Source organism: Ovis aries, chromosome 20 (assembly GCF_016772045.2).
Source record: "Ovis aries strain OAR_USU_Benz2616 breed Rambouillet chromosome 20, ARS-UI_Ramb_v3.0, whole genome shotgun sequence".
Classification (NCBI taxonomy): Eukaryota; Metazoa; Chordata; class Mammalia; order Artiodactyla; family Bovidae; genus Ovis; species Ovis aries.
In genome coordinates this window covers 27059369-27080573 of record NC_056073.1, presented here as the reverse complement: position 1 = coordinate 27080573, position 21205 = coordinate 27059369, and the positions used below count along the sequence as shown (strand labels likewise).

The window sequence follows — 21205 nt, the reverse complement described above, 5'->3', positions numbered from 1 at the left end:
TTTGGGGAAAGTCTTTTATTGTATATCTCTAACAAAAATATGTACATAAATTTAAATTTACTTTGTGTTACCATAAGACTATAAGTATTAAAAACAATTACTCTGTCCTGGATTTAAAATTACAATTATTAAAAGATGCAACTGATCAAAACTACAACAATTTTTATGAAATTAAAAGACTCTTCCTCCTTGGAAGAAAAACTATGACCAACATAGACAGCATATTAATAAGCAGAGACATTACTCTGCTGACAAAGGTCTGACTAGTCAAAGCCATAGTTTTTCCAGTGGTCATGTATGGATGTGAGAGTTGGACTCTAAAGAAAGCTGAGCACCAAAGAATTGATGCTTTTGAACTGTGGTGTTGGAGAAGACTCTTGAGAGTCCCTTGGACAGCAAGGAGATCAAACCAGTCAATCCTAAAGGAAATCAGTCCTGAATATTCATTGGACGGACTGATGCTGAAGCTGAAACTCTGGTACTCTGGCCACAAGATGCGAAGAACTGACTCATTTGAAAAGACCCTGATGCTGGGAGGGATTGGGGGCAGGAGGAGAAGGGGACGACAGAGGATGAGATGGCTGGATAGCATCATCAATTCAATGGACATGAGTTTGAGCAAGCTCTGGAAGTTGGCTTGCTGCAGTCCATGGGGTTGCAAAGAGCCGGACACGACTCAGTAACTGAACTGAACTGAACAAATATTGACAGTGATTAAACAAAAAAGTAAATTTTACTGAAAACATCTCTTAATGAGATGGAAAGGGCTGGTTCTTGTTTTCCATTGACTTCATTTACCAGCTCCAGAAAGAGCACTGTGGTCCAGTTCACAGCGGTTGAGAGAGCTCAGCCTTCCTCTGTCTAGTGGGAGAACAGTTAATAGAGGCACATGGAAAACACAGTTCTCAAGAAAATTCATTTTAGGAAGGAACACATACGTTTGTGGAAATTGATCCTCATTAAAACCTGGTCCTGCCCATGAAAGCCCATGGAGAGTTATCATGTTCACTCAGAGTAGGCAAACCGTCAGCTAATTAAAGAGAGACTTAACTTGGTTTCTCATTCTCCAAAATAGGGATCTCAGAATGGGTCTGAATTTCCTTGTTACTCTTGATAGTTGCATTTCCAACCTTCCTCCTGCTGAGTCCCCATCCTTATGCATATGGGCAAGACAGGAACTCAGATGACTTCCAGATCTCTGTAGGTTTGTGCCTGTGACAAATGCATCTGAACATTCAAAGACCTGCTCATTGGCAAAGAAGCAACCTAGAGTCAAAATTAAGAAATTATGGCATTTTATTTTTCCATTTCATGGAAGCATCATCGGCTCCTGACAGTTCCCAGTGGTTGGCCACCAGGTGGCAGCAGAGAGAACATAGTGCTGCCAGCCCTGCTCCTGAGTTCCAGGGGTGGGGAAGAGGAGCTGGGAGGTGGAGGTAGGGATGTTCTGCTGTCAGAGAAAAAAGGAGAGGGAAAGTGGGGCTTAAATACTGATCTCAAGAGGGGACAGAAAATATGCACAACATCTTCAGAATAAAACTGAAGGAATGAGGAAAGGAATTAAGGAGTCAACGCTAAATTGGGGAGAATTCAAGGGGAGTCAGAAGGGTAGAAACGGGTTTGAGAGCAGAGGTCCAGGATGCCTCTGGGGGCCCGTTATCTGTACTCCTCCCTGGGTGGGTCAAGGTCTGGCTCCTCATGAGATCTGTGGTCCACCTCAGGGGCAGGTGGCCAGGGGTTTTCTGGAGGCTGGGGTCCTGCGGGCCAGGGGTCGTCAGGCCGAGGAGGTTGAGGGGGATCAGTTCTAGGGGGTTCAGGAGGCCAGACTCCAGAATCAGGCAGGTCTCTCCAGGGACGATTGGGGCCTGGAGGTGGAGGATCCTCAAAGAGAGGGGGTGCCCCTGGCCAGGGGTCACCAGGGATTGGGGGGCCCTGAGGCAATGGTGGAGGGCCCTCCTCCTCTGAGATCTCTCTGGATGAGGGGGAAGGGTGGTCTCCACTGCCTGAGATGCCTGTAGAGGAAGAAGAAGGAAGGTAAGAGGTTGTGAGGGTCCCCCCTCTCCCAGCAGCTAGGACCCCAGGAGCATCACCTCTCTGTGATGGACCACGGCCTGAGCTGATTCTACAAACAAAACTCAAAAGTAACTCTCCACACATTCGCAGAATACCAACATGATCTTAAAATGATATGAAACCCTGTCCTGAACTACTGACTGAACCAACTTTAAACTGACGTGACCTCCCTTCCTCCACTATAAACTCCATCCAACCCTGTTTGGGACACACCACTGGCAGAACCCCTATACATGTCTGAGGTCCAAAACTATCTATACCCAGGCCCCATGTAGCACCCAGACCCCATCTCTACAATAACCTTCTCCCCCATAACAGAGACCCCAGCTCTGATGAACACTTGCCTGCACCCCTGAATGCTGATCTAAATCACCACATGGAGCTAAAGCCAAACCAGCAGTTTATTCTGTGCTAAAATGAACCTACTCACATCACCTCCATCCCCTTAACTCTTCCCCTCACATGCATCTCCCAGGATCTCCTAGAATCTCCCCGTCCTTACGCATCCATCTCAGCCTCGCCTCATCCTGACTGTCCCAGATCACCCCAAATCATACTCCGGGCCTCTGTTCCCAGCTCACCTCCAGCAAACAGGCAAAGGACCAAGATCCCCAGGAGTTTCCAGTTGAGCATCTTGGCTATCTCCTGGCCCCCAAAGTCAGGGGTCACCTGAGTCTGGGAGTCTGGGAGCCCTAAGAGGCTTTATAGGGGAGGAGGGAGTGATGGAGGCTGATCTCTGGGGAGGGGCCGGCCCTGTCACACAAGGAACTGCATCCAAACCTGACTGGTCAAACCCGTCTGGAAGGCCACGGCTGGTGCGTAACCGCTGATGGTGGCGTCCCTCATTTTAGTCCCTCAGCTCAGGACCCAGCCACCCAGGCTCTATCGATGACCTAGACCTTGCTCACCCCACCCTTGTTTTCATGTCCCCCTTCATACACACCCTGCAGCGAACCCTAATAACAGGGACTCCTACCTCTCATCCTTCGAGGTCCCCGGAAGCCAAGGAATGGCAGCAAGCATGCGTGGGGAAGCAGTGTAATTATAGGGGCTGAGAGGCAGGATGCGGGGCAGAGGGCGGGCAACTGGGGGGACAAGGAGGGAGAGGATGGGCGGGGGTGCTCTCTTGAACACCTGGGACACAGCCAGGGCCATCTCAGCTGGTAAACCGAGCCTCCGCCACCCATCCCAGGGTGAACCCTCTCTTGGGGCTCAGTTCTTCCTGGAATTTGCACTCCCCAGCATACACCTTCTCCAGGCACGAAGGGGGCCTCCCGAGTAGTGACACATGAGGAATTTCATCCAGGAGCCACCTGGGCTGACTGTAGCTGAAGGAGGAAGTACAAGACATCCTGATTCCTTCTCCCCACCCCAGGGCTGGTTCCAGTCAGTCACACCCAGAGGCTCTGGAAGAAGCTGCCTCAGCCGCCCCCTGGCACCACAGCCTCTTCCGCCTCCCTCTAGCATCTTCACTGCCCTTCCCCTGGTCCTTGGTGGGAACTCTCTGCAGCCCCCTTCTCTCCCCTCATCCTTAAAACGTCAGTCTGTCTGGTCTGATTCGCTCAGAGATGCCCCGTGAACTTTTCTGCAGCAAGGACTCCTCTGTGAGGATGTCCCACAAGCCGCTCGGAAGCAAATGTCCAAAACTGAACTCACTTCCTCCACAACCTGGTCTGCTCCCCAGTGGCCAGGAATACAACTGTCCCCTGTGGCTCAGTTTTTCAAAGACTTTATTCCTCTCTTTCCTCATCCCATGCCCCCAAACCCGTCCTCCACAGCCAGTTGATAGGTCTCTTAAATATGTAAGTCAAATTGTATGGCTGTTCTGAGTTTAAAAAGTACTCCCAGTGCTATTTATTTAATGTGGCTGGACCAGGTCTGAGTTGTGGCATACAGGACCTTTAGTTGCGGCATGCAGAAATCTAGTTCCCTGACCAGAGACTGAACCCGGGCCCCCTGCTTTGGGAGCGTGGAGTCTCAGCCACTGGACCACCAGGGACCTCCCTCCAAGGGCTTTTTATTGACTTAGAGTAAAACCCAAGCTCCACCAGGCCTGGCCTCTCCCTGCGGCACCCTCCCTTGGGCTCCCCCCACCCTCAGGACCTGTCCGTCCTGGTGCTTCTCCCAGATGGCTGCACAGCCCGCTCCTTACCGCAGTCTGGCCCCAGCAGCACATCCCTCCTGAGAGAAGCCCTGCCTGTCCCCTCATCTAAAGCCACCCCTCCCCACACAGCTAGTTTCTACCATGTCACTATCATTTTTTTCCTCTTCACAGCACTTGTTTGAAACATTCATTTGTTCATGTAGGTACCTGCCCGTTGTCTGTCTCTCCCACCAGAAGGCAAGTGTCTTGGGAGCAGGGACCCACCCGTTAATCAAACCCACCAGTGGCCCCCTCAAGGCAGGACGCTGCCTGGCTCTGTGATTCCTGCTGAGCACGTGAATGTTTTATCTGCCTTGTGCCCTTGCCCTGACCATTCTCCAGAGGTAGTTTTAAAACTAAAGTTAAGAATAAAACAAAACCTGGAGCTTCTCCAAAAACTTCCTGGGCAGCCTAGGAAAGGGATTTTGAAAACAGAACCATCTACAGGAAGAGCTGTATGAGGGACTGGTTCTCACATTTCCCAGACAAGAGAGGCTACAGGGAGAAAATTTCCATATATTCCCAGAGAGAATTGTCCAAACCACGACTCCTACTGTTGTCATCTTTATTGAGCCACGGGAGAATTCATGACATCTTGGCGGCTGGTGTCCCCGAGGGCGGCTGAAGGAAGTCTCCTTCCCGACCCATTCCCCTTCCATCCTCATCCTCCTGGTCCTCACAGCTGGTCAGAGGCAGACTGAAGAAGAGGTCTGGCTGTCCCCTTCACAAATGGCTTCCTCTTTGGAAATGGCCTCACTCAGGCCCTGCAGGTCGTCGAGCAAGACAGAAAGGGATCCTGGAGGGACAGGAGGTGGACAAGGCTGTCAGTCACAGTGCTGAGGAACAGGGCTGCTACCAGATGTGGGAGGGTTATAAGGGAGAAAGCTCTTGGCCCAAGGCAGGCTGTGGGCCTCCAGCGTCACAGAGAACAAGGCTCAAGCCCTGCAGAGTGCCTGGAGGAAAGGTTCCCAGGGTCCCCCTGCCCTCCGTCCCTTACCTTTGATGGACTCCTTGGTGCAGACGGCCACTGCCGGGGGTGTGGGTGCTGACGACTCTGAGGGCTTCGGGCTGGGCTCCACAGGTACGCCCTTATCCGATGGGGAAGGAAGGACTGCCAACAGTCGCTGCTGCTTGTAACGGGAGAGGAGACCCTCCTGCTGCAAGGTGGCCTGGGAAGGAGAGGGTTAAACGCCACCGAGCCCAGGCAGGGCCCCCTCCCCTCTCCACAGCTCTGTTCCCCAACCAGCCCATGAAGGGCCCAGTCTCTCCGCCTCCTACCAGCATGAGGTTCTTGTCCCTCTCCAGCTCCTTCAGGCGCTGGGTCAGCCGCTGCCCCTCCTCCTTCCGGGCCTCATCCTGCAGGCGCCGGAGCTCCTGGTTCCGCTCCTTTTCCCGGGTGGCTTTGCGCTGGATCTGGCGTAGGGAGACCACTGCAGGAAAGCCAGGCCACAGAGGGGATGTGTGTTGGCAGCCTAGAGGCTGCGAGGCAGTGAGAACACAAGCCTAGAAGGATGGGCGGCACACGGGGTCCCCAGCTCTGTGACTCAGGGAGCCACGGACACTTTGTGGCATTCAGTCTCTTCTGTATAGACAGAGGGGTGGCTGACGCTCTAGAATCTTGTGACTCTATGAACCCAAAGTACCTCCCCCATCCCTGAAGCTTCCTGGAGGACTGGAGGGGAAATCTGAATGGGGACTGGATATCAGATTTTGTGCAATTCATTTTCTTAAAGTGTGACCATAGTATTGAGGTTACATAGGAAAATATTCTCCTTGTGGGAGATGCAGCTGAATAGTCAGGTTGTTTACAGCTTACTCTCAATAACTGCCCCCCCAAATGTATATATATCAATATGTGTAAATATACAGATAAACAGGAAATGTGATCAAAGGTTATAAAATGCTGCTCTCACTGGAGAAGGCAGATGAGTATCCATTACATGATTCTTTTAACTTGGCTAAGTGTTTGAAATTCTTCCCAATAAGAATTGGGGGTAATCGTTGGCATGTCACGTTGCCTCTGTGGAGGGGGGTGACTGGGAGGAGCTGGGGGGATCTGGGGCTGGTCAAGTGCTATTGTTTGATCTGGGCACTGGCTATACAAGTGTGTTTACCACTTGAGAATTCATCTTCCTTGATAACTTCATGACTTGCACACTTCAAACAGAAAAAGCTTTCAAAATAGTTTTGACAATAATCTCATGCCTCAACACCTCCTCCTTCTTGGAAGCCCACGTGCATCCCAGCCACTCTCACCAGCCTTGGTGTGTTCCCTACGAGCTTCGTTCAGTCTCCTCTCTGATTCTGAGAGCTGTTCCCGCAGCCGACCTTCCACTTCGGCCACCTTCTCCTGCAGCGCTGGGGTGGAGGTGCACACAGGGCATCAGGGGAGCCTGGGCTTATGGTGCCCACCACTCCCAACCCCGGGACTGCCCCTGTCCGCTCCTGCACACCTTGCCCATAGATCTCCTGCTGCTGGGTCAGCTCCTTCCGGAGGCTGGCAGCCTCTGCCGTGCTCTCCTGCTGGCCCTGGCGAGCTGCCTCCAGCTGTAGCCCCAGGCTGGCCAGCGACTCCTGCGTGCGCTGCAGCTCCTGCTCCAGCTGCTGGGCCACCTCGCTCAGCTTCTGCCGCTCTGCCTCCCCTGGGAAGAGGAGGTGCCCACTCAGGTTCCTCCCTGCCCTAGACCCCAGCTCTTCCCTCCTCCTATTCCTCCCTAAGGCCCCCTGACTCTGGCCCCCCGGCTCATGCTCACTGACTTGCAAGCACCAGGCGTACCTTGCTCCCGGGCCCGGCCCACCTCCTGCTGGATGATGTGGGCACTCAGCTGCAGTTCTGCGTCCAGACGGTTCCGCTCCTCCCGCAGCTGCTCCAACTCAAGGCTCATGTCTGTGGTCGGTGGAGGTGGCGGGCAGCTGAGACAGGAAGGGAAACAGAGATGGGGGAAATCACCCAGCTGCCTGACCCCTAAGCCCTTATCCTTCCTCCATCCTTGTGTTTTTCAGGTCCCAGCAACCAACACCCTAAAGCCCCACTCCTGCCCCTCAGTAAATCTAAAGTGGCCCGGACTTCACCTCTCCTGGCGCAGCTGAGCAAGGGCCACTTTTCGAGCCATCAGGCCTGGGGAGAAAAGGCATAGAGTGTGAGAGGTGCGTTTGCAGAGAGGAGGGGAAACAGGGGCGTAAGGAGATGCTCGGACTGGGGAGGAGGCAGGAGGGTAGGTGTAGGATGAGAGAGCTGGTGGGGCAGGGGCAGGGGCAGGGCTGGCAGTTGCCCTACCCACCCCGAATGGTGTGGACCTTGCGGACGGCATAGCTGACTCGGCTGCTGAGGCTGGGCAGCTGGGCTGCGGCGCGTTCCACCTCGGCCACGGTGCCCTGGAGCCAGGTCTGAAAGCTGGAGAGGACACAAGGTCACCAAATCCTCAACCCCACCTCATTTCCAAAAAGACTCAACCCCTCTATCCTGCGCTGCTACATACATGGAGAAAGTAAGGAAGGGGGATCAACCCAAGGGGAAGAGAAGCTGAAGCCGACATCCAAAGCCGAGGAAGGGTTGTTACCTGTGCAAAGAAACCTGCGCATCCCCTCAGCAATCTAGTTTCTAAAGGTTCTACAACAATAGCTGTGAAGGAAACACTCGGAAGTTGGTATGAGAGACAGGCTTGCAACTGATTAAAAAGGAAACTGGCATACGCTTTATTAACAGACGGAATATCTAGTAAGCAAGTAGAGGCAGACCTCGGATATACTGTGGGTTTAGTTCCAGACCGCTGCAACAAAGCAAATACGGCAAAGCAGAACCGCAAAGCAAAAGTCAAATAGATTTTCTGGTTTCCCAGCGCTTATAAAAGCTATGTTTATGCCATACTGTAGTCCATTAAGTGTGCAATAGCACTATGTTTTAAAAAACAACTAAACATTTAAAAACAGCATTAGTTTGAAAAGAACGCTGTTGGGGAAAAATAGCGCCAATAGACTTGCTCAACGCAGTTGCCACAAACCTTCAGCTTGTAAAAAATGCAATATCTGTGAATGATCAAGCAAAGTACAATAAAACAAGGTATGCCTGTGGGTCAACTTTAAAAGAAAAAAAATAGGTTAAATTTTTTCCAACTCAACAGGACCTGCCTGCAAAATTTTAAAGAAAGAAAGAAAGATCAAGTGTCTATACTCCCCAACTTTGAACAGTTCTGAAGGTGGCGATCCTCCTGTGTTGTGCTAAGTCACTTCAGTCGTGTCTGACTCTTTGCAACCCCATGCACTGTAGCCCATCGGGCTCCTCTGTCCAAGGAATTCTCTAGGCAAGAATACTGGAGTGGGTTGCCATGCCCTCCTCCAGGGGATCGTCACGATCCAGGGGACCTTCATGATCCAGGGATCAAACCCGCATCTCTTGCATTTCCTACTAGGTGCTCTGTTTAGCTCAAGCTGTTATTAACTGCAGGAGGAAGTTAACCTCATCTCAGCCAAACATGCAGTGGGTAGGAGTCATAACAAGTGACCCTGGTGAGAATGTGGCAAGGTGGAGGTGGGGGGGTGCCCCATAGAAAACAAACACAGACTTTTACAGGATTAGATACATCCAGCCCTGCTCCCTCCAGACGACCAGCCTTCCAGCCCCACTTGCCCGAGGCTCTTAAACCTCAAGATGCCCAGGAAGCTGGGGAAGGAAGCAGGAATGCTACTCCACCCACCCTCACCCCAGATACCTGCTGACAGCACTGGCCACAAGCCTCAGCTGCTCCTCCGCTGGGGCTGCCTGCTGCTTCCTGCGGCGCCGGGCCTCCTGAACGCGGCTAAGCTCCATCTGCAGGGCCTAGGAAGGGTGAGGTAAAGAAGGGGGTCCCTGCTTGAGGTCTCCCTACCATCCCTCAGCCTCTGCCCGTCTTAAGACACTGACCTTGGCGCCCATCCGCTCCACCTCCGCCTCGGCAGCTTTGTCCTGCAGGGAGCGCTGCAGGATGGCCTGCTCCTGGCACTGGGTTTCCACTCTTTCCTGGAGCTCTGCCACCTGGGGAAGGAGAGGAGGCAGGTCCAGAGCAGAAAGCTGTAAGGTGGGGGTGGGGGAAGCATTGGGAAGGCAGGGGCAGGTGCAGAGGTCTCTGAAAGAAGGCCACACTGAGAGACAAGAAGCCCAGTTCTTGAGAATGGAGTCTGAGTCCAGGTTTCCTTCCAGAAGCATGTTCCATGTGCCCACACCCTGAGGAACTGCCCTGTGACCTGCCCATAAGGACCCACAGCCTCGGCCCATGCCACCCACGGGTCCTTGAACATTGTCACCTCTTGGAAGAGGCTGTCCCCGACCACCCTACCTAAGGCTGGCCCACCTCACAGTGTAAGCCTTACAAGAGCAGTTCTTTGTAAACCTTTGCTCAGGGCTGTGCAGCCAGCACAGGGGAGCCCCCCAAGTATCTGTTGAATAAACGCCATCCCTTCCACAAGGAGCAGGGAGCTGGGGGAGAGCACAGGAGGAAGTGGGCTCCAGGCAACCTGTCCCTTCAGTCGCTCCACGCATTCTCTGTGTTCCAGCTCCTGGGCCTTCAGCTGCACCATGAGGGCAAACACCTTCTCCCGCCAGCGCTTCAACAGGGACTGGCACTTCTTGGTGAACTCGGGCTCCAGGCAGTCTGAAGGCTGAACCTGCAGATGGAGGAAGCAGGGAGTGCGGGCTCCTGGGGGAGCAGAGGAAGGAGGTGGGTCTGGTTTCTCCTATCTGGCCCTGGCATCAGGAGCCACAGCAAGGAGAGGTGTTCAGGGGAAGAAAGATGTCAGCAGGTTCTGGGAATGGCACACCAACCCCTCCCGCGCACAGGGGCCGAGGGGCCTGGGCCAGGGGCCTACCTTCCGGGCCAGCTCCTCCTCCTGCATGCAGAGGATGTGTGTGAGGCTCTGCACGCGCACCTGCAGCAGCTCGGTGGTGGTGTGCAAGCTGTCCCGGTCCTCCTGCAGGTGCTGCGGGTGGGGTGGGGACAGCGGGCAGCCACCTCCATCAGGTCTGCCAGTGGCCCTCCGGTGGCGCCCAACCTGTGCACCCCTCCACGGCACTGCCTTTTCTCCCAGGGCCTATGTTCTTCTCCAGGGGCCCTTGCCCAGGACTTGAGCCCTCGTGTTCCGTCCCAGGCCGAGCACTCTCACCTGGACAGTTTCTAGAAGTTCCTGTCGCTCTGATTCCCATGCCTGGCTGTGGACCTCCGGAGGGACTTGCTCCCCCACATACCTCCTCAGGTTCTCAACCAAGGTCATCTGAGCCTCCAAGTCCTCTTGGGTCTTGCTAGGGTTGGGGTGGGAGCAGAGGAGCCATCAGGGGGCCACCCTGGACACCCACTTTCCCCACCACCCCACCAACTGCCAGATCCTCCTTGGGTCGCCCACCCCCCGGAACTCACCTCAGCTGCTTCCGCAGCAGCTCGGCCTCCCTCTGGGCCGCAGCTAGCTCCTTGGCTTCCCCTGACCTTCGGGTTTCCAGATTATTCAGAGACTTCTCCAGGCTCCCAGCTTTGCTGGTCAAACCGGAAAGGGCCTCCTGGTGAGCCTGGGTCAAGGAAGAGAGCTGCAGAGAGAAGGGAGGACTCAGCAGGGGCCAGCTGGCCCACACTTGGGCTTTCCAAATCCACCCCCTGCTTCATCATTGGCCTTCACTCCCACTTTCTGTGGCCCTGGACAATCACCCGAGAAATCATCTAACTGCACAAAGCAAAACAGAGACCATCCTTGGCGCTTCACTTCCCATCACCCTCCAGGCCATCAGCACCTCCTGTCAGGCCTCCCCCCAGAATACTGTCACTTCTCTCCATATCCAGGGCCACCAGCCTGAGGTAAACCACCTCATCTCTGGCCTGGACAATGGCAACAATCTTCTGAGCGGTCTTAGAATCCTCCAGTGGCTTCCCACGGCGTTCAGACCAGCTTCTGCCCTGGGTCTGTGAAGTCTGTGTCATGCCTTGGCCTCTGCCAGCTCTTAGCCTCTGAGCTCACATCCTGTCTCTCCACTGCCCACTCTGCTGCAGCCACAGTGCTCTCTCATCATCCGCCCCCCGAACTCCCAACAAGTCTGCTCCTTCCCACCTCAGAGTCTACCCAGAGGCCTGCTTCCCCCAGCTCCTCAGATCTCCATGACATCGCCTCCCAGGGCCGCTACTCCCCACCCACCCCCGACCCAGTCCCGTCATCTGTTCCTGCCCTTCCTGCACTTATCATTACAAACTGATCCTGCTTCTGCACCTGCTTACTATTTACTTCCTGCCATCCGGAAGGAAGCCAGGAAGGCAAGGAGCTTGTCTCTTTCTCACAGTACCTCCAGCAGTGGTAAAGGTGTCAGATACGCTGAAGGAGTCATGCTGTGGCGGGCGAAGGAGTGGAAATGGCTGCCCTCACTTCCAGCCTGCCTGCCTCTAGCCCTATCTCCATACCACAGTCACCGTGAGCTTTTTGGACACGAATCACAAAACTTCTACATATAAAATACAAATCTGATCATGTCATTTCCTTGTTGAAACCTTTCAATGGTTGCCCACTGCTCTTAAGGTAAACTATAAAGTTGAACGGGCCCAAGGCCTCACACTCCAGCACAGCCCCAGAGCCTGTCTTGTCGCTTGTGCTCAAGCCTCTCTGGCCCCCTCCCATGCACATCCACATGCACCAGCCCATCGCCTCCCCGCAGGCCTACCCACCAGCCAACTCTGATTTAACACAAATGTCGACTGCTTATCATTAAGCATCTTTCATGAACTGAAAAGAGCTTTCTTTTGAACGACCCCCTTTGTCCATTTTTCGACTGGATTGCTGTCCTTCCTTTATCGGTTTCTAGGCACACATTACACAGTAGGGATATTAACTTTTTATTGTGGTATGACCTGGAAATATTCTCCCCCAGTTTGTCATTCACCCTTTTGTTGTTGTTTAGTTGCTAAGTCGTGTCTGATGCTTTGTGACCCCATGGACTATAACGTCAGGTTCCAATGCCCATGGGATTTCCCAGGCAAGAATACTGGAGTGGGTTGCCATTTCCTTCTCCAGGGGATCTTCCCAACCCAGGGATCGAACCCAGGTCACTCGCATTCCAGGCTGATTCTTTACCAGCTGAGCCACCAGGGAAGCCCATGATTTACCCTCTGATTCTACTCTGTCATTCCTAAGTTTGGTATTATAAAGTCAATATATATCAATCTTTTCTTTAATGGCTCTGGATTGATTCATAGGTAGAAAGTCTTTCCCATTCCCAAGTCACAAAGGAATTCACCCTCATTTTCTTTCAGGATCTTTATGGTTCCATTTCTGAACACAGCGACTGGTTGGGTGGCCTTCCCCAGCCCCTCGACCAGTGGGGCTCCTTTGTCCTCCTTCATGGTACTTCTCCCGATCACAGGTAATTAATTATAGTTAAATAAGGCACTGAATGTGTGTGTCTTCCACTGGGTTGTCAGCTCCACCCATGAGGACAGAGAGTTGACTGATTTGCTCACCCCAGTGTCCCAGCTCTTGTCTCAGGAATGGCAAAGAGGGAGTACGGACACATGCCTGCTGACTGAATTATCTCCCCTTCCCAGTCCACCTCAGGACCCCTCCCACACCCCTCACTCCCCTTCCCAATGCTCCCAGATGAACTGGGTACCTGGAGTAAAGTTGGAAGACAAACTACTTCCCCCTGGAACAGGAAGCAGGGCTTCAGGGGATGGGAGGTCACCTGAGTCTGAGCGGAAAAGGGCAATCTGAATAAGAACAACACACCCAAGTTCTCCCTCTTTCCAGGTCACCTGTATTTTTTTACCTTCACCAAACACCTCATCGCTCTTTTCGGCAAAACCTGCTCTTTGCTGGGGAGCTCCCGCCTAGCTCCCCACTGGGCAGCCGAGCCTTCCCCACACCCACATTCACCTGTTCTTGGTGCAGCCTCTGAACCTCCTCCAACTCCCGCTGGCTCCCTTCTTCCAGGTTCTTTCGGACAACCTCGGCCCCAGCCAGGGCGGCACGCAGGCCCTCAGCCTCAGCGCGGCCAGCCTTCTCCGCCCGTGCCAGTGCCTCCAGCTCCACGGCCTGAGCCTCCAGCCTCAGCTTCTGCTGCAGCGAGGTCTCCCGTAGCACCCGGACCTCTTCCTCCAGCCGCCGCAGCTCTCGCAGCTGTCGAGAGATCAGCTCAGCCTGCTGACTCAGGGCCTGTGACCCTGCCAATTCCGTGCACCTTCAGAGACAAGTTAGCATAGGTGGGACAGGTCAGTCAGGTGGTGAGAGCGGCCAAGGCATGAATGGAGACAAAAGAAGAGGAGAGGATCCCTCTGCTCCTATGTGGAGGGATGCAGGGAATGAAGCTGGGCCATGGGGATCTCTGCATTCCGTCACCATCATCATTCAAGGCAGCCCTACTAAGCATATCTGGGTCCACAGGACCTGAAAAGCTAGCTGAGTTCATGGACCATAACCTCTCTTGAAGGCAATATACAGACAGATGTGTTAACCATCACACGTGCACGTCATTAGGCTGCTGCTGCTGCGGCTGCTAAGCCACTTCAGTCGTGTCCGACTCTGTGCAACCCCATAGACGGCAGCCCACCAGGCTCCCCCGTCCCTGGGATTCTCCAGGCAAGAACACTGGAGTGGGTTGCCATTTCCTTCTCCAATGCATGAAAGTGAAAAGTGAAAGTGAAGTCGCTCAGTCATGTCCGACTCTTAGCGACCCCATGGACTGCAGCCTACCAGGCTCCTCCGTCCATGGGATTTTCCAGGCAAGAGTACTGGAGTGGGGTGCTATCGTCTTCTCCACATCATTAGGCTACACATTCTGAATTGGAGAAGTCTGAAGGACACTGAGACTGCTGAATTCTGACTTAAGGGCAGGGAAAAGTTTGATGGAGGTACAAAGAGAGGTGATGGCTTCCAGTATCAGTATGGCAAGGCCAGACGCCAGTTAAGATTATTTAACTGTTAGATATCCTGCATGAGAAGTCTGAGAGGGCAGCATCTCAATAAATCACAAAGTCCCAACCTCTAGAGAGCTGAAACCAGCTTATAAGATGATTCTTGACACAGTTCCCTCACTGAGGCCCAGAACCAGAGCACTGTAAAAAAATTTTTTTTCAGCTGTGCCATGCAGCTTGTGGGATCTTAGATCCCAAAGCAAGGACTGAACATGTGTCCTTCAGTGAAAGCCTGGAATCCTAACCACTGGACTCCCCAACACCTTTTTACAGGATCTGTAGCCTACAGAAATTAAGTGACTGGACAAAGGACCCCTAGAGGGTAGCCAAACAAGCCACAGAGTCTCCATCCCCTGACACTCTCACGCTCCCCTTTCATCATCCTCCTTCTTTCCCTTTGACAGGGCCCAAAGTAGACCCAATTGCAATCCTGCTCAGGAACAAAATGGCAGACGGATGGTCCAGTACATTTGGGAAAAGATTCACATGAAACATCAAGAATAAGAATTTTCACAGACAACACACTGACAGAGAGCATGGCCAGCTCCACCAGATGAACTCGTACTACTACAGCACCCAGTCTGTATACCCAGCCCACACTTCTTCAGCCTGCCTTATACTACGCTTAGTACAATCAGCTGTGGGTCAACCAATTTCTTCCCTTAGGATTTAAAATTCTTTGATATCAGGATATCTTATTTATTTTTGTTATCTTTGTCCCTAGCATCTAGCACACTGCTATTATTTATGCATTGTAGACACCAACAATTGCTTCTAAAAAAAAATGAACAAATTGTGGAACTAAGGGTTGAAAGAGGGTAAGGACTCTATTACAGTCAAGAAGGGTCATTGGCAAGCAAGCCCAAGAGAACAGTAACATTAGATCCATACCTGCCTCTCCACTCTGGTTCCTGCCCTTTGCCAGAAACTTCCTGTTCCCACATGGTAACTTGAGGTCTCTGGTTGTCTGGCCGCCTCTCTAAAACATCTTGATGGGTTGGGCGCTGGACCAGGGGAGCGTCTGAGGCCCATGTGGGAGCCATTCTCGGCAGTGTTGGAAGGGGCCGAACTTGGAAGTGGGATGGGGGAATCAGCCCAGTGGAACCTAAAGAATCGTAAGGACAAAGGTACTCAGTTCTCCAGGGAGACACAATCACCAGTCCCCATGCCAGGTCCCACTGACCTGAAGGTCGAAACATCTCCACATTATTTGAAGTCTCTAGAGTCGGTGTACAGCCATCTATGCCCCCCTAAACAATAGGAGAAACAAAGACACTCCAATTCAATTTTCAGGCCTCCTTCCAAAAAGAGAGCCCCTACAATAACAAAGTCATAATCCTTAAATAACAGCCAGGTCCATCCGACTCTTAGCTTTTCTTATTCTACTTCCCAAAAGAAGCAGGAAGTACCCCAAGATCCCTTGCTTGTCTCAGTCTGGTTCCTGACAGACTATGGCAACAGCCATGAGGTGGAGACAATTTACTGAGACAGGCTGAGGGGCTGTGAAGTTTTACTCATACTTTTAGAATTCTGGACAGTGCCTTTACCCTCCTCCTTAAGTTTCTATGGTCTCTGCAGTTCCTGGATGAAGGTGACAATTGAGGTATGCGATGCAGGGGCCGTGAGCCCAGTCTCCAGAGTTCTCTCCATGGCTCACCAAGACCTTGGGGAAGCCCATCCAGACACCACCAAGCCATGACTCCCGGGTCCTTCCCTATTAGAGCGCTGACCCAAGGCCTGGCCCCTGATGAATGCGGCCACATGTAGCACAGAATGCCTCCCCAGAACCCCTGGGGGAATCCAGGCAGCCTGGACTCCTTAGCAGAAAAGCCAGCTAGTTTCGGACATCTTATCCAAACCGTGCCAGCAACTTTCCACTCAGTTTCTCTCTATCGTCCCCTCAGCTTCCATTCCTGCCTCCCACCTGCCTCTCCAGAGTCCTAGAGCAGAGAGGGCTTGTCAAGATCTCCCCACCCTCCCACCCGAATTCATCTATTTTTCTCCCAATCTGGGATCCCTATCCCTCCCTACATCACTATTTGCTTTTATCCTGAAGGAATTATGCTGGCCCCTCACCCTCTCATGTCTCAGTAGCCTGCACTCCCTCCCTCCTCTCTCCCAGATCCTCCTGAGTCTTCGCCCTGCTGGACGCTGAGCTCTAAGGCTGTTCTGACCACCTCATTTGTTCCTTTACCCTGCCCTTACGCCCCTCCGCCCGGTGGACCCCTGAACCCACCCCCGCACCCCCTCTCAGCCCCTTCCCGCCCCCAACTGACTCTTCCCGAATGCCCCTTACCCAGCGCGAGAGACCCCACAGCCCTTTGGCCACACCCCCTACACCTAGCTCCCGGTCGCTGCCTGGATCCCTGGCCGCGCCTGCGCAAAGCGGGCAGGTTGGCGGGACGCTCTTAAGCCTGTAGGGTTACCTCTCCGGAAGGAGGCGGGGAAGCGGCGCACGCAGGCGCAGTAGTGTCTAAAGCCAGGCCCAATTAAGGCGTTAGGGGTTTCTCCGCGCCCTGGCGGCTCCTCCCAACTCCGGGAACCCGGGAAAACTTGTGAACTAATCAGAAAACGCGGAAGGCGGGAGATCCCAGCGCGTCGCCCAATGGAGAGAAGGAAGGCAAACGAGATGGCCAATCAGAAACGGCTCGGGGGACGCGCTCACTCCGCTCGAAGTCCGGACCCGGGAATTCCGAAGGCGGGGTCGACGATGCGCGCGCGCGGAGACCGCGCCCCTCCTGGCCCTGGCTTCTTCGCTGTCAAACAGCCGCAGGAGCACCAACCCCGGCCGATCCCGAGAGGTCCTGGGCTGCGGCATAGGCTGGCATTACCTGGAGAGGGAACCATTCCGAGACTGCACAGCGCGGTAGATACGAATCCGGGCTGGGGCGGGGAGGGAAAAGGCTGGATTTGTCTTGAATCATCCTGGGAAGCCCTTTCCTCTGTTTTTATCCCACCTGGAGAAACCAGAAAGCAGGGGTTTAGATCCACTTTGTTGGACAACGTAGAGCCCCGTTTGCACTGCCTTTGAGGGGTGACTGAGTACATTTCCCACTGGGGGTCAAGCTAGCTAGTTATGAATGAGGAATTGGTTAGAAGAGTGAAGCGTGAGCTAGCAGGCGGGTTACTCTATTAGGAAAAGCAGGTTTGACAGGAAGAAGCTTCTCATCTCTAAATTACACTGAAGAGGCAAGTTAGTATATCACACAGAAGCAGCGCCCCTCCCCCGCCCCCCCCACACCTACAGTTCGAATTTCCCTATAAGCTGCCTAATGTATTGTTGACTTGCCCAGATTGAAGGCTCCTGGAATATTTTGCGGCCTGAGGATCCGATTCAACTTCGTGCCACAGGACGCCTTCTATTTTGCACTACACTGGAACTTTCACCAAATTTTTTCCGTTGCAAAGCTGTTGACAGCCAATTTTACATCGCATCCTAGGCTCCGTGCACCCTGAATTTGCCCTACTCAGGGAGTGTGCTCAAAGTCGAAATTGCACAAAGGATAGCTCAAGTTTGCATCAGACGGAAAGTGAATTTAGGCCAGCTGTGCACGGCCCAGGAAAGTGGACAAGGTGATGGATTCCTGAAGTGAAGAGGTGGTGCCGAGGGGGCCCCGCCCATGCTGCCCTGCTTCCAGCTGCTGCGCATAGGGGTCGGCAAGGGTGTCGATCTCCACACCTTCCACCCCCCCAGTGGAGCTGGCTGCACCTACCGTTTGGGCTGCAGGGCCGACCTCTGTGATGTGACCCTGCGGCCACAGCACGAGCCAGGCTTCATTTCTGGGGTCCACGCAGAGCTGCATGCCGAGCGCCAGGGTGATGACTGGAGGGTCAGCCTGGAGAACCACAGCAGCCAAGGTGAGGAGTGAGCAGAGCAGCCTTATGCCAGGGCAGTCGCAGTTTTGGGCTGGAATGAATTAAGAGACTCCACAGGGACTCTGCTGGCCTCCCAAACTCCCCATCAGGTTGGATGGACGGTTGTCATGCAGACTTCTGTCTTTCCACCAGAAATGTGCAGTGTCGGAAGCTCTTTGTGGGGCTGATCCTGTTTAGCTTATAGAGTGGGTGGGAGATAGATCCACAGACTGGGGCATCACAGTGGGGATGTTCTGAGACCATGGTGGGCAGTGAGGGGGCAAGCTTAGACTTCAGTTTCCAGATTGTTTAGACATTTGTCCTTGCCTTAGGGCAGTTGTGTTTTATGTTGAATTATCTTTTAATCATCCGGACATGGGCGTTACTCCCTGACTTGGAGGCAGTTAGGCAGCCTCAGGAGGCCTGGGTTTACGAGTTCTGCTGTTGGCCCCTGGTAACATCACTCAGACCTGCCACTTCACCTCTCTAGGTCTTAGTTTCCTCTTAGCTAAAATATGTCTTTGAAAGTGAGGAGTGTTGTGGGGATTAGATAACTTCAATTGGCCAACATTCATTTCCTGTTTATTATTATGCGCCAAGAACTGTTTTATGTGCATTAAATATAGGTGAGCACAAATGCCTCATTTTACAAAGAAAATGAAGCATAAAGAGGCTGACTTGTCCAGGGTCACGTGACAGGTAAATGGTGGAATTTGGATTTGAACTCAGATAGTCTGAGCTATGCTGTTAACTGGAACTGAGAGTGAGCATCTCTGAGACCCAGACCTCAGTGGATTGAGGGAAGTTCATTTCATGTGCCTTGAGGGAGAGCATAAGGAAAAAAAAAAATTCTTAGCTCCCAGGGAGTTTCTTATCTGATGACACCTACTTACTGAGGGACTTAGAATGTGAGGATTTCATGACATGCATGTGTTCTTCCTCATATTTCCCAGAAAACCAGACAGGACCAGATTTCTCCACTGCTGACCAGTCGTTTGTTTTTGTCGTTCTCTTTATCTGTCTGGTGCCCCATAATCAACAGGGACTTTGGTCAATAATGTCCGACTCCCAAGGGGTCACAGGCTGGAATTGAATGATGGTGATCTTCTGACCTTTGGCCCTGAAGGGCCCCCAGGAACCAGCCCTTCAGAGTTCTACTTGTTTCAGCAAGTCCGAGTCAAACCTCAAGATTTTGCTGCCATTACTACCCCACGGTCTAGGGGAGAAGAGGGAACCGGGGTTGGTTTCCGGCCCATGCTGCCCTCCCAGGGGGCTCCACAGCGTCCGCTCAGCACCCTCTCCCCAGCCCCCAAAGCAACGCTGATCCTCAACTCCATTGGCAGCCTCAGCAAGCTCCACTCGCAGCCCCTCACCTTCTCACGGAGTGGGGGTGGGCCACAGAGTCCGCCTATTCCCACTCCCACCGGGCAAGCGGGGACTGCCCCTTCTGCCCCACCCCCAAGAAACCGGAGGAAGTCGGCTCACCGCGTGTTGGAAGAACTGGATGATGAGAGAGAGGCTCCCAAGAGCCCCTCACCAGTCCTGCCGGAGCCTAGGAAAAAACTCCGCGTAGAGAAAACCCCGCCGACACCCAGTGGGTAAGTGAACTTGGCTTTATTTCACTGCCTTTGGTTCTTTTAGAGCCCTAGGTTGAGATGTACCTAAATGCGTGGGTGGTGGGGATGGGAGATGGAACACCTGTTGTGATGACAAGACCTGGGTTAGCTGTGCTAGCCAGATTCACCATTAGTCTAGTGAATCTCTATGGGGTCCCTCTGCAGTTATCCAGGGGAGAAGTTCCAGGCTTCTACAGGTTTCCAGTGACCTTGGTTTTTGTGTCCCTTCCTTCAGAAATCGACGCGGGCGTCCTCGGAAGCACCCACTGAGCAACTCCAGGGCTCCCCCTGCAGTTGGGGGCGGGGAGCCCTGTGCAGCCCCTTGTTGCTGCCTACCCCAAGAAGAGACAGTGGCCTGGGTTCAGTGTGATGGCTGTGACATCTGGTTCCATGTGGCCTGTGTTGGTTGCAGCATTCAGGCTGCCAGGGAGGCCGACTTCCGGTGCCCAGGCTGTCGTGCAGGCATCCAGACCTAAGGCCCACCGCCAAAGCACCAGAGGACAGAGCCAGCACCTCCAGGCCAGGGGTGGACACTGAGGGTGCCAATGGGTCCTAAGAGCTGCCCTCTTCTATCCTTGCCTCTCCAGGAGGGAATGACTCAGGAGAAGGGTCCACTCCTGTGGATTATCAATTCAAGGCCTGGAGCAGGGCCTTGTGGCCAAGGTGACAGAAGAGATGGCTTCCTGCCAAAGATACTGCTGCCTCCAGGAAGTTACCAGTGAGCTGGAAATTCCCACTGTCACAAGCTGTAGGTCCTTGTCATGGATACTAGAATGTCTGTGGTCAAGAGCACCCATCAATTGTAGAGGTCATGCCTGGGAAGGTATAAGCCCCAGCCTTGAACAAGCAAGTTCTTAATGTTTTTGATGGTATCCCTAAGGCATTTCTAGAGCACAGACCCCAAACTTCCTTACATTGTGGGTGGTCCTGCTGCTGACCACAATGACTGTGACCTGACTTCTCAGAGCTTTGCTTCCATTTCCAAATAAAGAATGAGCAGCTTCATACGCTCTAAGGTATTTACTCTTTGTGTGGGTCTGATACTCCTTGCCTTCCAGTTCTTGACAGAATGGAGTTGGTTAGTCTGGAAAATTAATTCAGATACTTACAGGAAGAGACAAGCAGATGAGGCAGAGGAAGACAGGAAAAGGGGAATCTAGGTAATTACAGTTGCTAATTTAAAAGGAAACATTCACTGCCATTAAAATGTCATTTGGATTTGATCAAGTTCATGAGGGTGGTGGAACTTCTACAAGTTTCATCAGTACTACCAAGAAGAGAGAACCTGAGACACCAGCTAGAGCAGATGTCAGCCTGGTCCAGGATCGATACAACCCACATATGCTCCACTGAGTCTCTTCTCAGTTGCACACCAAGTCAGCACACTGTCAAAGCAGTGTTTCTATAGTTCTTACTAGGAAAGTCCTGTCTTGACCTATCTTCTTGCAACCTGCATGTCCATCCCCTTCCTTCTCTACTTAGACTTACCAACCCAAATGTTTTTACGGATCAAGGAAAAGCTCCAGAGGAAGAGCCCCAGTTAGGAAGTGGCAGCGTCAGGTCTAAAGTGTGTGTAGTGGTAAGTGAGTCACAAACAAGGCAAAAAC

The 21205-nt window shown here is 53.0% G+C and overlaps 3 protein-coding genes across 10 annotated transcripts; 1 reads left to right on the top strand and 2 right to left on the bottom strand.

Annotated features, from left to right (window-relative positions):
• Positions 1-1278: 1278 nt before the first annotated feature.
• On the bottom strand, positions 1279-2750 carry PSORS1C2 (psoriasis susceptibility 1 candidate 2). Its single transcript, XM_004018998.5, has 2 exons — positions 2655-2750; positions 1279-2012 (listed from the first exon to the last, which is right to left on the bottom strand). Exons 1-2 carry the CDS (start codon positions 2704-2706, stop codon positions 1657-1659), a joined length of 408 nt encoding a protein of 135 aa, XP_004019047.1. The 5' UTR covers positions 2707-2750; the 3' UTR covers positions 1279-1656.
• A 2017-nt stretch (positions 2751-4767) lies between these two features.
• CCHCR1 (coiled-coil alpha-helical rod protein 1) lies at positions 4768-16602 on the bottom strand. Of its 7 annotated transcripts, none has more exons than XM_042237416.2 (18): positions 16554-16602; positions 15311-15377; positions 15019-15232; positions 13091-13394; positions 10603-10766; positions 10352-10487; positions 10058-10168; positions 9707-9856; positions 9117-9227; positions 8926-9032; positions 7498-7610; positions 7289-7334; positions 6993-7129; positions 6670-6858; positions 6473-6574; positions 5495-5646; positions 5214-5385; positions 4768-5012 (listed from the first exon to the last, which is right to left on the bottom strand). In XM_042237416.2, the coding sequence occupies exons 2-18, from the start codon at positions 15324-15326 to the stop codon at positions 4903-4905; spliced, it is 2334 nt and encodes a 777-aa protein (XP_042093350.1). In that variant the 5' UTR covers positions 15327-15377; positions 16554-16602; the 3' UTR covers positions 4768-4902. The 7 variants fall into 7 exon arrangements, 5 of the variants coding, with proteins under 5 accessions (XP_042093350.1, XP_004019026.1, XP_004019027.2 ...); XM_004018977.5 differs by lacking the exon at positions 16554-16602 and adding an exon at positions 16424-16509; XM_004018978.6 differs by lacking the exon at positions 16554-16602 and adding an exon at positions 15675-16083.
• A 274-nt stretch (positions 16603-16876) lies between these two features.
• TCF19 (transcription factor 19) lies at positions 16877-20617 on the top strand. Of its 2 annotated transcripts, none has more exons than XM_027958906.3 (4): positions 16877-16993; positions 17568-17985; positions 19025-19580; positions 19834-20617. In XM_027958906.3, exons 2-4 carry the CDS (start codon positions 17748-17750, stop codon positions 20072-20074), a joined length of 1035 nt encoding a protein of 344 aa, XP_027814707.1. In that variant the 5' UTR covers positions 16877-16993; positions 17568-17747; the 3' UTR covers positions 20075-20617. The 2 variants fall into 2 exon arrangements, with proteins under 2 accessions (XP_027814707.1, XP_004019044.2); XM_004018995.6 differs by having other exon boundaries at positions 17421-17985.
• The last annotated feature ends 588 nt before the right edge of the window (positions 20618-21205 follow it).

Bases quoted from the DNA above. Each gene is read 5' to 3' on its own strand.
- PSORS1C2 (XM_004018998.5), bottom strand. From the start codon at position 2,706: ATGCTCAACTGGAAACTCCTGGGGATCTTGGTCCTTTGCCTGTTTGCT. The intron at 2,013-2,654 runs GTGAGCTGGGAA...CTTCCTCTACAG, and splicing joins CCTTTGCCTGTTTGCTGGAG to GCATCTCAGGCAGTGGAGAC.
- CCHCR1 (XM_004018978.6), bottom strand. From the start codon at position 15,890: ATGTGGCCGCATTCATCAGGGGCCAGGCCTTGGGTCAGCGCTCTAATA. The intron at 10,169-10,351 runs GTGAGAGTGCTC...CCCCACCCGCAG, and splicing joins AACTTCTAGAAACTGTCCAG to CACCTGCAGGAGGACCGGGA. The intron at 6,859-6,992 runs GTACGCCTGGTG...TCCTCTTCCCAG, and splicing joins GGGCCGGGCCCGGGAGCAAG to GGGAGGCAGAGCGGCAGAAG.
- TCF19 (XM_027958906.3), top strand. From the start codon at position 17,748: ATGCTGCCCTGCTTCCAGCTGCTGCGCATAGGGGTCGGCAAGGGTGTC. The intron at 17,986-19,024 runs GTGAGGAGTGAG...CATAATCAACAG, and splicing joins GGAGAACCACAGCAGCCAAG to GGACTTTGGTCAATAATGTC. The intron at 19,581-19,833 runs GTAAGTGAACTT...CCCTTCCTTCAG, and splicing joins ACCCCGCCGACACCCAGTGG to AAATCGACGCGGGCGTCCTC.